General features: G+C 36.3%; 1 protein-coding gene across 1 annotated transcript in view; it reads left to right on the forward strand.

The window, feature by feature from the left end:
- Positions 1 to 13,988, forward strand: part of ubxn11 (UBX domain protein 11) — a 52,100-nt gene that overhangs the window by 35,045 nt on the left and 3,067 nt on the right. The window contains exons 11-14 of the mRNA XM_051919003.1: positions 5,703 to 5,780; positions 7,133 to 7,250; positions 9,639 to 9,742; positions 13,220 to 13,290. Of these exons, the coding sequence (XP_051774963.1) occupies positions 5,703 to 5,780; positions 7,133 to 7,250; positions 9,639 to 9,742; positions 13,220 to 13,290 (371 nt within the window). The remainder of the gene's footprint in view (positions 1 to 5,702; positions 5,781 to 7,132; positions 7,251 to 9,638; positions 9,743 to 13,219; positions 13,291 to 13,988) is intronic.

Consider the following 13,988-nt stretch of genomic DNA (forward strand, 5'->3'; position numbering starts at 1 on the left):
AAAAAGAAGTGAAATAAAAAAATACAGAAGATAGATTTTTGTTTCATTTTTCAGATTTACTAAGTCAAATAGTGAGAGCACAAGAGCAGGAACTCATAACAGGAAACTTGAAAGTACAAGACAGAAGGACTAAACAGCTTTGTTTTAAGTATCTACAATCTTGAATTCCAGGTACCATGAGCTGCCGGTTTTAAACTGAAACTTTCATAATGTCATAAAGTGTGCTTCTTAGCAACGGCTTGCAGTGTAATGGCAACAATGCCACAAATGGTGGCAATCATGGAAGAATCTTAAACAAAAATAAAATAAAACTAAAACGTATTTAAAACAAATAATACAACAAAAATAATAATACATTTTGAAACCTTGTACAGTGGTGTGAAAAACTATTTGCCCCCTTCCTGATTTCTTATTCTTTTGCATGTTTGTCACACAAAATGTTTCTGATCATCAAACACATTTAACCATTAGTCAAATATAACACAAGTAAACACAAAATGCAGTTTGTAAATGGTGATTTTTATTATTTAGGGAGAAAAAAAAATCCAAACCTACGTGGCCCTGTGTGAAAAAGTAATTGCCCCCTGAACCTAATAACTGGTTGGGCCACCCTTAGCAGCAAAAACTGCAATCAAGCGTTTGCGATAACTTGCAATGAGTCTATTACAGCGCTCTGGAGGAATTTTGGCCCACTCATCTTTGCAAAATTGTTGTAATTCAGCTTTATTTGAGGGTTTTCTAGCATGAACTGCCTTTTTAAGGTCATGCCATAGCATCTCAATTGGATTCAGGTCAGGACTTTGACTAGGCCACTCCAAAGTCTTCATTTTGTTTTTCTTCAGCCATTCAGAGGTGGATTTGCTGGTGTGTTTTGGGTCATTGTCCTGTTGCAGCACCCAAGATCGCTTCAGCTTGAGTTGACGAATAGATGGCCGGACTTTCTCCTTCAGGATTTTTTGGTAGACAGTAGAATTCATGGTTCCATCTATCACAGCAAGCCTTCCAGGTCCTGAAGCAGCAAAACAACCCCAGACCATCACACTACCACCACCATATTTTACTGTTGGTATGATGTTCTTTTTCTGAAATGCTGTGTTCCTTTTACGCCAGATGTAACGGGACATTTGCCTTCCAAAAAGTTCAACTTTTGACTCATCAGTCCACAAGGTATTTTCCCAAAAGTCTTGGCAATCACTGAGATGTTTCTTAGCAAAATTGAGACAAGCCCTAATGTTCTTTTTGCTTAACAGTGGTTTGCGTCTTGGAAATCTGCCATGCAGGCCGTTTTTGCCCAGTCTCTTTCTTATGGTGGAGTCGTGAACACTGACCTTAATTGAGGCAAGTGAGGCCTGCAGTTCTTTAGACGTTGTCCTGGGTCTTTTGTGACCTCTCGGATGAGTTGTCTCTGCGCTCTTGGGGTAATTTTGGTCGGCCGGCCACTCCTGGGAAGGTTCACCACTGTTCCATGTTTTTGCCATTTGTGGATAATGGCTCTCACTGTGGTTCGCTGGAGTCCCAAAGCTTTAGAAATAGCTTTATAACCTTTACCAGACTGATAGATCTCAATTACTTCTGTTCTCATTTGTTCCTGAATTTCTTTGGATCTTGGCATGATGTCTAGCTTTTGAGGTGCTTTTGGTCTACTTCTCTGTGTCAGGCAGCTCCTATTTAAGTGATTTCTTGATTGAAACAGGTGTGGCAGTAATCAGGCCTGGGGGTGGCTACGGAAATTGAACTCAGGTGTGATACACCACAGTTAGGTTATTTTTTAACAAGGGGGCAATTACTTTTTCACACAGGGCCATGTAGGTTTGGATTTTTTTTCTCCCTAAATAATAAACACCATCATTTAAAAACTGCATTTTGTGTTTACTTGTGTTATATTTGACTAATGGTTAAATGTGTTTGATGATCAGAAACATTTTGTGTGACAAACATGCAAAAGAATAAGAAATCAGGAAGGGGGCAAATAGTTTTTCACACCACTGTAGTTCAAAAATCAACTCCATACTATTAGAAGGCCATTCTTCACCTATGTTATGTTTTACCATATTATATTATTGTGTGATTGGCAAGCTACAAAGCCTCTCTGCACACCAGATTGCTTTATCAGAGGGCTAAAACAAATGGACATTTTTCAAAAGTTCCAAGCTAAAGTTGGGGTTGTTACCTCATTTCTAAAAATTTTGAAAATTTACTTAGTTGTGGTTTATGATAGAGTAATCATCAAAGAACAAGCAGCAGGAATTTAAGGTGTGTGAAGATCCATCCATCCATCCATCCATTTCCCAACCCGCTGAATCCGAACACAGGGTCACGGGGGTCTGCTGGAGCCAATCCCAGCCAACACAGGGCACAAGGCAGGAAACAATCCCGGGCAGGGTGCCAACCCACCGCAGGTGTGTGAAGATGATTTCTGAATAACTTAATAAAAATCATTATGGTGTGAGGCTGCTTTTCTGAATTAATTGACTTTAAAAGTGGAGCTCAGAAGGCTTTTGTGATGAAATCATTGATCATTTTAATTTTTATAAATAATTTAGTTGAATCTGTAATAGACTAATAAAACCTGCAGATTATACCAAAGGTAAATTAACTAAAGTTATGAAAATGTCTGCACATGGACCCAGATAATGTATAGCTTTGGAAAGTCATATGGGAAATTGAATTTATTGGAAAGAAATCCAACATTTTACACATAGGAATAAAAAATATTGTGTACAGTGTAAAGGAGGGCATGGATGGGTTCGCTTCCCTGATCTGATGGTTGGTGTAATTGCTGGGAGACAATTAGAGCAGAGGAACATTGGGAGACTACCTCCCAGACCTGTGTGTTCCACCTGTACACTGGGTAGCAGCAGTCCTCTCATAAGGCTCACATTTGGATACATGCAAGGCAGTATGGAAATTGTAGTCCCATACTGAGGCTCCTTTATACCAACAGCAATACTTGTTCATAATGCCTTACTGGGACTGTGACAGCCAAGTCAGAACTTTTCTTTCTTTTGAAATTTCTTGCTTTACTGTATAGTCTTTCCGGTGTGTGTTTAGACCAAAATGTGTGTTTATATCTATTTATTCACTTAACTACCTATTTATGTATCTATTTATTTAAAGAGCATCTGTAAAAAGCCAAATTTCCCCCTGGGACAAATAAAGTTCTATCTATCTATCTATTGAATGGGCACCCTGATGGGGTCTTTGATTGGCATTGGAGCGAGCTGCCATAAAGAAAGTTCCTTTGTCCTATGAAATTTCTGCCTGAAATTGAAGTGCTTCCTGGATGCAATAGCAGAAGCTTTGCCTTAGCTAAGAGAGTCAGAATCAGCAGTAGAGTAGGACAAAGGTCCACTGGAGTGGAAGTGGAGAAAAAGAAGAAGAGAGAGAGAAATAATATTGTTGTATTTTTGTTTGAAGATGCCCATGAGAAAGAATTTATTGCAAATTAAAGTCTTTTGGAAGCTGGAGCATGTATTTGTGTTGTTCTAGTCTATAACTGGAGTGTAAGATGCCTTACAATGTTCATGGCAGTTAAATGATAGTGGTGTTTTGATTATACAAAAGTATTAAGAATTTTAAAAAACACTTCCAATCTGGCATCAAAATATGTTCATAAGACAGACTAACCAAATGTTAGGTTATTACAGCATCCTGTGTGAGGCACAAGTATATAAAGTTCTGAGTAAAGGGGAAGTTCACCCTTTTCCAAAAAAAAAAAAAAGATCAAAGAGATGAAACAAGCTGCCACAAATCATGTTTTTTGCTTTTTTAATGTTTTAGAATCACATTTTTGTAATGTAATGTCAACATTAAGTATGCTTATACAATTTTTAAGTGTTTAGTGTATCACCTTGAAAACAACCATTTTGAAGGAAACAATACAAATTGTTATGTATATGAAGACAGTCTGGAGTAATAACACAAGTCCAGGTTAAGTGATATACAGTTCCAGTATGTTAAAAGGGTTGAGCCTCCCCTTTTTTGATTATAATCTCACTTAGTGAGAGCTCAACTAGAATGTTCTGTGAGTTCTAGCCTTTAGCTCTTAGGAAAGTCTAGAAAAATACTATTGGAGTCATTCCAAGAATACAGCATATAATGTAACAATAAACAGATAAACTATTCAACCTAAAAAGTGGAGATGTAGTAGAAATATTTGGATTTATGAAGTACATATGTAAATTTGATATCAGTTTTATTTCAAAAACAACTAAAACTAATTTTTTGTATGTGCGAACAAAGCGAGCAGGGGGCCCAGCCCCCTAGTTCTTACAAAAAAACATAACAAAAAACCTGTGATCATCTAGAACAGGGGTAGGCAATCTCGGTCCTGGAGTACCACAGTATGTGCAGGTTTTTGTTCCAACCCAGTTCCTTAACGAGAACTCAATTATTGCTGATGAAGCACATATTGCTTAAGTGACATTTTAATGCTTCATTTTAGTGGTCTCGCTTGTTAAGGTTCTCCAACCTTAATTGCTTATTTCAATCTTAAACTGCTGCATTCAGTGTTTTAATTGCTCCTTATTAGCAATAAGATGTAAAAGACAAAGCAGCCAGCAGTTCTCCAGCTAGCTTTTTTCCCAATTACATCTGTGTGTGTTCATCATGCACGGTTTGATTTAATAAAACACTTAATAGAAAAATGTGACAGACTGAAAATGATCTGTTTTAGGCTTCAAATCATTTGGATGATATCCTTGGAAAGGAAAAAAATCTACGATATAAAAGCCTTACATTGCACAGACTAACAAGCCATAAAATTAAATAAGGTCTGAGATTGGCAATGATTGGTTTCTAATTAAGCAATTGGGTTGGAATGAAAACCTGTAGCCACTGCGGCTCACCAGGACCGACGTTGCCTACCCCTGTTTTACATCTTATTGCTAATAAGGAGCAATTAAAACACTGAATGCATCAGTTTAAGATTGAAATAAGCAATTAAGGTTGGAGAACCTTAACAAGCGAGACCACTAAAATGAAACATTAAAATGTCACTTAAGCAATATGTGCTTCATCAGCAATAATTGAGTTCTCGTTAAGGAACTGGGTTGGAACAAAAACCTGCACATACTGTGGCACTCCAGGACCGAGATTGCCTACCCCTGATCTAGAACATGTAAATTGTGTCTTAAGAGTGACTACATTTGTCTTCCAACACCAAAAAGATTTTCTGGATAGGAAAATGATTAAGGTAGTCATTTCAGTTTCCTTTCCTGGGAAAGTAATTTTGTATACTGTATATACCTGATTCAGGAATAGCTTTGACTTTCTGCGCTTGTGACATTTTTCGAAGTCTTATTTATACTAGAAACATTTGATTAGGAAAAATGATACTGTAGTATCAATGCTTCTAATCCATTGCAAATATGTCTATCTGTGAAATTCTACAGATGTGACTCACTCTGATGCAGTGGCATTTTCTTTGTCTTGGAAAATAATACTTCACTATATCATGCGCCAAAGACAGTAAATATAGAAAAAACGATTCAAAACTCTTCACACTGTGTGGCTGTGATCACTGATGGTAAGTCATAAAAATTAAAATAAAATAACAGCAGTTTACAGGGCACTCTGAGGCATGTGGCCATATTTATTAGTGTATTGACTCCAACTACTCCATTGCGAAAATGCGTATGCAGATCAATTATATTCTGATTTCAGGTGCACATCATTTACAATCAACTCTTCTCCTATTTCAGCAATGTATGCAAGACCTAATGGATGGCTATTTTCCATCTGAACTGCAAAGAAGATTCCCTGATGGAGTCCCCATTAAGGTATTGCTGCTTAGCAATTAAATGACTAATAAATAAATAACCTCATATGTTTAACACAAGCAATGAGTACTTCAGTAGCTTTGAACAGCAACAACAATACTTGAGAAAGTATGGATAATTAATTATACTTTCAGTACAAAGTAACAAAATCTACTTATTTCCTGAATACAGTTTCAGCATTACATGGAGGCCAAACCTAACATGGAAACATTGGGTGTAAGGTAGGTAACACACGACTGCACCCATTCATACCAAATGACAAGAGCGCAAATGTCACACTAATAGTGGCTCAGGAACTGAGAGGCAACAACGCTAACCATTGTGCCACCATCCTGCTGACATCTACAGCATGAAAAACAAATTTATTTTTAGCTATACAATAAGGAATATTAAACACAAAACAGGTCCATTTGTTCTCAAAAACTCCAAAGAATACAAACTGTGCTTTTACTCCATCACCTAACTTTACTAATTGTCAGTCAAGGAATTGTTTAGGTTGCTTTAAACAACTTTTCTTTTTCTCAACTACTAGTAATATTTTTTGTGTTTTGCTGCTGTGTTTCTCACCAACCCCAAGATCAGTTTAAAGTACATTTCTTCCCCTTGTATTGAACGTACCCAAACTTTCAAAATATGTTAAAGGCAATGCAACTACCAAACATCCTGAATCCCTTGAATGTCTTTTATGATTGCAGGGCATTTGGGGATAGAAACCTGAAAGACTCCAGGCTTCAGGATGAAAATCAGCAGTGAATTTGTGAAAACAAATTAGAGCAGGGAAAGTAGCTGTAGGAAGAAGCTTTGTTGAAAATGACTAAAAGTGCACAGAGGTCACAAAGGATTGGGAATCCCATCAGAGATGATAAGCATAATGGCAAATTAACATAACTTAATGACACATCTAATCTAATTCAGTCTTTCAGTGTGACAGAAAACAACCCTGAGCAAAACACCAGTCTATTGTAGGGCCATATAATTAACAAAGGAAAGCAAAATATCTGAAGCTATTTAAAATCAACATAATACACATGCCCACTTATGTGGAAATGAGGTACTGCAGTGTCACCTGTTGTTCAAGCCACTTCTGTCTATTCTGATTTGTCTACTGAAAATAGAAAGTGAGTTAGAAAAATAATTAACAAGTCATACTTTATAGACATACACTTATTTAAAGGCTAAAGCTGGACTCTTCTCAAGTAATTACATAAAAAGAAACTTCTAGCGTGAGAACATAAAATATTAAGTATAATTTGTGTTTTATTTTTTAAAACATCAAAAAATTCACAAGCATGTGAGAATTGTTGTTTGTCCTATTGTATATTGCCTTCTTATTTTTAATGTTCTTGTTACAGCTGACTGATCAACGGGATGTGGAACTCCAGCAGAACAATCGCTGGATTGAATTTCCTGGTATTGGACATACTATAGGCAGCAAAACTGATCCTGTGCTTAAAGAAAGTGCAATTCCAGGTTAGGACAATGGAATACCTGATATTTCTGTGCCTGGTCATCTGGGTGGTGTTTTAATAATAAACAATAATAATTCATTACATTTATATAGCTCTTTTCTCAGTACTCAAAGCGCTATCCACATAGGGAGGAACCGGGAAGCGAACCCACAATCTTCCACAGTCTCCTTACTGCAAAGCAGCAGCACTACCACTGCGCCACCTGTGAGGACTTGTCTCCCCACATTAATTTGGATTTTCATGATGGTATTCCGGTTTCCCTGCCACATCCTCAAAGAGACTCAGGTTAGGTTATTTGAGAAATCAAAATTGGCCCAGTGTGTGTGTTTGTGTCCTGTAATGGACTGTTGATATGTTTAGGGTTGTTCTCTGTCTTACACCTCAATAATGCTGGGAAAAGCACCACTCCCTCAACCCTGACTAAACTGGCATGCTGTAAAGGTCTATTATATACATACCATGACATCACACACTCTGTGCAGTAAATCAGCACAGTAGCTAGATGGGTCGTTTTTTTGTTAGTGTAAACCTCACCCTCAACTCATTGAAACAATCTGTGTAATATGAAAACAAGTAAGTATATATTGTCAGTATATATTGTCACCCAAAAGACTCCACACAGTCAAAAAGGTTTGGGGCAGCCACCCATATATTATGATCCTGGCTGCAAAAGGTTGAAAAATGATTGAGTAGTTTACACGACTGAGTCCAAAACAGAACAGAATATGTGGAGGTAAGATGGCGGTTTTAAGGGCTGGTGGAGGAAATGATGTCATCTATGCCAGAACTGGAAGTGATGTCTTTGGAATCAGAAGTGACATCGTCAGAGGCGCTGGAACCGGAAGTAACATCATCAGAGACGCCGGAACCTGGAGGGAATTCCCAGGAATGGTCTTCAAGAAACTGAGAAAGACAGTCAGCACACTCCGCCACCCCCTGGTCTAATATAGTTTTAAAATTACTCAAGCCCTTTAGCTGCCTCCTAATCGCACGTGTGACAATATATACAATTTTTTAAGTGAAAATCCAGGGATGCACAGTAGCGCAGAGGTTAGCAGCGCTAATACCATGAATACCATGTCTAGTCGTTGTTTGCGTAGAATTTGTACGTTTTCCTTGTATATAAGAGCTTTTTTTTTGGCACAAAGGTTTTTCTCCTACATCTCCAAAAAATTAAGACCCTGAACTCGATTATGCTGTTTTGAGGGTGTTATATTATGTTCGAATCTGTGGAACGCTTTTTAAGTGCCCAGAAAAATCTAAACATAGGAGTGTGGTACCAATCACTGCTTCAGCATGCTAGCCATACATTCATCTGTTTTCTAAACCTGTTTATATGGAGCAGGGTTTCATAATTTATAATAATATTTTTTTTTACAAAATAGCTTCTGTAAAGTAAATTCAGAATTCATTAAAGCTTTGTTTGTGGGTATTTTGTGCAGTTCTAAGGTCTCTCAGTAATTGTTGACAGTTCTATAATTAAACTTTGGGTCTGTTAATTTCTTGTTCAAAATAACAATTCTTCTGGAATATTTTTTAAATAAACCATCTGAAATTGAAACATTTTGCTGACATTAGAAATTTTATTGTGTCACTGTTTGCCTAAAGGACAGGAATTTCAAGGCCCTGTGCAGCATAGCAAGTCTTACCAGTCCCCTGATCATAAGGTACACATAAGCATTGTGGAACACCTTTATAAGGACCTTTCAACAACAAGCATTAATTGTACTGAATTGCTTTTGATTCCTAAAGTTTTAAAGTTTAAAATCTTAGTACTCTTTAAATGTGGCCCTTTAACAGATGAGCAGGGCAAAGATGAGGTTTTTACCCTGTACTTACATGACAAACCCCTGAAATCCATGAGAATCTCTGAATGCTGCACTGGGTAAAAGTGGCACAGTCTCACAGATTCAGGTCTCAGAGTTAAATTGTGTACTGGGTTGTTGTTGTATGGAATTCGCATGCTCTTCACATAACAACGTGGATTTTCCTTCAATGTCTCAGTGATGAGACGTTACCTTATTTGGCAATTCCAAATTGGCCCAGTAGATATTTTTTCGAAAGACACCTGTGATGTACTGGTACCTTGTCCAGGGCTGGTTTCTGTTTTGCATCCAATGCTGGCAGCATAGGTTTTGTTTATAAACCCCGAATTTTATAAGGCACCTTTAAGAATGACATATTATGTACAGTATAATTCTCACAGATTTCCATTGTTTCAGCTGCCAGATCAGTAGTAGGTGAGCAAGACAACAACAACAATAAAGCACCTTTTTGGAATATCTGATAAACTGTATTTTCATTAAAGCATTTACCTGACATAACACTACTTCTCTACTTTTATTATTGGATGGATGGCCTTTACTTGGGTCTTTTTTATCTCTTCTAGGACCGAAACTTTCAATGGAACAGTTTTTAAAGAAGCTTCCAAAAACAATTATAAAAGAAGGAAAAGTAATAGACATCAGAGGATCTGTTCAACAAAATTTACAGGTGATTAAAATCTATACATGAACTTGGGGGTGGGGGCTTCTCCTGAAAAGCCTTGACTGACTATTGAGTTACTAAATTATTTTTCACAATTCTTTTTGTCTGTTTAATTGGCAGTAAATAATTCAGTTTTGTCATTTAAATGTTAAAATTAAGAGATTTCACATAGGTATTTGCAGCAGGACAAGCTGGTAAGATGTTAAAACAACCTACGTGCTAACGACTGCTGTGCTCATGTACAAAATTGAATTACATTTACTGTATACGGAATGCAAAATGAGGCAGAATATGTTCTAAAACGTGCCACCATGGGGTGCTGCTGGGGCTCCTTCATACCTATGTGAATATACCTCTGTATTGCTTCACTGTGTCTGTGACTACTCTTTTTTATCTTTAGCCCAGTCAGAGGTTTCCTTTCATTTTAATAATTCTGGTGTGTATTTGAGAGGGATTGTTGATGTTTGTTATATTTATTTACTAAGCGCCTTTAAAAGGTAAATTTCCCTCTTGATAGATAGATAGATAGATAGATAGATAGATAGATAGATAGATAGATAGATAGATAGATAGATAGATAGATAGATAGATAGATAGATAGATAGATAGATAGATAGAACAAACTATTTTATCCTATCTATTTATTGGCAAGCATATGGTCACTCACACATGCTCAATAGTTGCTTAGTTAGTTCAGGGCCATCTTAACAGCATTATAGTCCCCCCGGCAAAGCAGTGTACTAGGTCCCCTACTTACACAACCAGAACATACATATATTAACATGGGGCACCTATGCTTGTGGGGCCACCGGGCACTGCCCAGCATGTCCATGCGTTAAGACGGCCCTGAGTTAGTTAAGAAAATATACATAGTATACAACCATAGTGTCACATGATTGTCAGGCTTAAAATTGAGTGACTTTACTTATATTATATATATATATATATATATATATATATGCACTAAGGTTCTACTTTATTAGGTACAGTAAACCTATCTATCTAGTGTGTTGATTCTACAAGATGCCAAATGTATTGCTCAGGAATGTCCCACCATGTGTAAATTATTCTCTTGTGCAGTTGCTGCAAATATTGTAGGACAGCTGCACAGCCCACTCCACGTCATCCCACCTGTACAACTTGTTGGCTTATTCAAATTTGAAACTGTTTAGCATAGGTGGCAGCCTTTGTTAGTATTGGCAGTGAGTGAAGACCTAAAGATGCTTTTTAGCCTCATTTTTATCAATTTATCTAATATCTTGTGTTCAAAGCATTCATGAGTTTAATTTGTTTTTCTAAATTTTTACTAGTTACCACCTTTAACAAAGCAAACAAAATTGAAATTTTCATAGATATTTGCTGGTTTGGGCTGCAAGACATTGACTGTGAAAAGCTCAAGCCAGAAGTGTGAACAACAACAAAAAAAAGGCAAGCCCCAGCACTAAACCAAAAGTTCAGGTTTCACATATGCACACATACTCAAGGGTAAACCCAGAACGCTGCAGGTCACAGGGTCATGGAAACACTGGTCTCAGAGCAATATTTTTCTAAGTAGGAAGTTAAATCGAGCGTATTTTGCCTGTCATGGGTCAAGGCAGGGTTATTTATTAGATGGACTGGAAAAAAGATCATAATCGTAAACATAGCAAAAGTCACTTCTGGACATAAAAGAATGGGTCATCAAAACACTAAATAAATTTGTAGTCGTTAATTGATTGTGAATAATTCTCAGAGAGTAAATCATTTTGGAACACCAATGCATTTAAAATTTAATATCCACAATCTGAGATGCATCCATAAAGCATCACACTGGTGACATCATGTGGTATGACTTCTGGAACCATGTTTCTAGCAATGCATTATGGTAACAGTTCCACAAAATGGCAGTGTTAACAGAAGAAAATAGCATCACAGTAAATGAAAATAATAATAAAATGTACATAACTTCTCAAGCCAATTAAAGTAATTATTATTATGATTAATAAGTAATTAATATTAATAATTATTTGTATACCAAAATGATCACTGATGCTCCAAACCTCTAAATTTAATCAACTTTCCAGAAAAAACAAATTGAAGCAATTTTTTTTTTTTACTTTGCCTGTATCCTAACAGAGCATATGATGGAATAGTGTAAAAAATGGATTAATTAGACAAAGTTGATTGTTTATCAACATTTTAATAACAAGTTAAACTACTGCATTTTGTGCACAACGGCGACCTCTGGCGAGTATTGGCTCTTAATGCAGAAACACCAAAGACACTACATTTATATGTACAGTGTTTATATATGATATTAACGGATTTTTATTTGTCTAGCAGTTACATTCTATGGGTGTATTTAGTGTTAATGTGTGCAATGTGCCATCAATTGGAATGCATTTTATAATAAATATATTACATTTTTCATTCTAACAGATGGCGAATCCAAAATATTACCACTTCTGTTGAGAATTCTATACCAAAATCCATATTATTGTGGCAAAAAAAAACCTGACATTATAATTCAATAAAGGAAATTTTAAAAAGTAACAAAATACAAGAAATAAAAGAAGATAACAGAATGACCACCAATCTCATTTGAGTCCATTAAACATTCTAGTGATCTGTCCTCATTAAGTAGCAACTTGAGAGTAGAAATAAATTGTATAAATATATAACATATTTCATTAATAGCTATAAAGAGGACATGCTGGCATTCCAGGAGTCGGAGACCCCTGTGGTCAGATCATCAGCTACTTCCCCCATAAGATAATCAATGTGTGTGCTCCAATGGGATTAGTACTCTCTCTGTCAAGCCTTTTTTATATCCTATCAGTTTTTTCTATTTAAAATTTCCTTTATTAGATTATTTTTTTGATTATATACAGTGCATTTTATTAATATACATAACTAACAAACTTGAATTAGGTATGTTGGGAATGACACCCTTGAGTGATTGTGTCACAATTAATGTTGTAAGAGTTGAAATAGAAAGTGCTAGATAAAGAATTAAAGAACAATTTATCGTGGGTCAACTAGTATAGCAGATTATGCCTCAGGCTTATATTTAAGTCTTTATCACCAAAGATCTGCAGCTTACTTTAATGTGTGATTCTAAATTGGCCCCAGTGCATGTGTGCCAATGCAATAGTCTTCAAGCCAGTGCTGCCAGGACAGGCTCAGTTGGATTAACCAGGCTTGAGATTGTATGGATGCAAAAGTCACTATTCATCTGTTAAATCATAATAGCACAGCAGAGCCTGAGGAGTACTAGACAAAAAAGCTTCTCCAATTGAAATGTTGAAAACTATACTATACTAATGGTTATCGTCCTTATGCAAGATACAACTTAGCAAAAATGGTTTTGCCATATGGTGCCCTTGAAACAAAATGCAACGAATGTTTAAGTTTCAAGTGTGTGTGAGAAACAAAGCTAATACTTTGTAAAATGACTGTACTTTTTTGACCGAATTTCATTTATTCCCCCCCCCCCCCATACAGGGTACATCAAAGGAACAAAAGGATAGCGTTATCCTGATCGAAACTCCATGTCTCATCTCTTTGAAAGAAAGGTACAGTATAACTAGCCAGCAAAAGGTCAGGGTTGATAACATAGCAATGGAAGTCTGCCGCAGATGTTCACAAGATAATCATGACTGCCACAATGCCATTTGGTTAAACATGTTAAAACACAGAGTTAAAAAATAAAAAAAATAAAAGTACAGCTTGGGGAAAACTGTGATTTTATTTTCTTAAATAACCAGTTTATGTTGACTTCCTCAACTTCTCAAAAACAACACTACCGTAAGTCCTTAAAAAGAAGAAATAAAAATAAAATCAATAAAAAAAAAAAATACAATGGTAATAATGAAACATAAACATATTGTTCAAGAAGCCTGACTTGAGCTCCCCCTGTCTGATTTACAGAAGAAATCTTAAATAAACTGTGCAGCCATGTAGCTAAACAAATGACTGTACTACTCAGTCCATACTGCTACTACGCTGTGCCTCACCTTCTGCTTCTTTAATTGAAGATTGGTGATGTGTAAGTCACTGTGGATAAAGAAAAAGCCTAAACAGATAAGGAGCATCCCTGTACTGTTTCATTTGGTTTAGTTTACTTTGCATTGTGTCTAATAAATTGGAAAAACAATATTCTGATACTAGCCCTATAACACTGAATTACCTTAAAATAAAAATGGTAAGTGTTATGCATGTCTTACTTTACTTTGTAGCAGCTGGTGGCAGAATGCTCTGTCATGTCCTTTCT

The sequence above is a fragment of the Erpetoichthys calabaricus genome, chromosome 14 (assembly GCF_900747795.2).
Source record: "Erpetoichthys calabaricus chromosome 14, fErpCal1.3, whole genome shotgun sequence".
Lineage (NCBI taxonomy): Eukaryota > Metazoa > Chordata > Cladistia > Polypteriformes > Polypteridae > Erpetoichthys > Erpetoichthys calabaricus.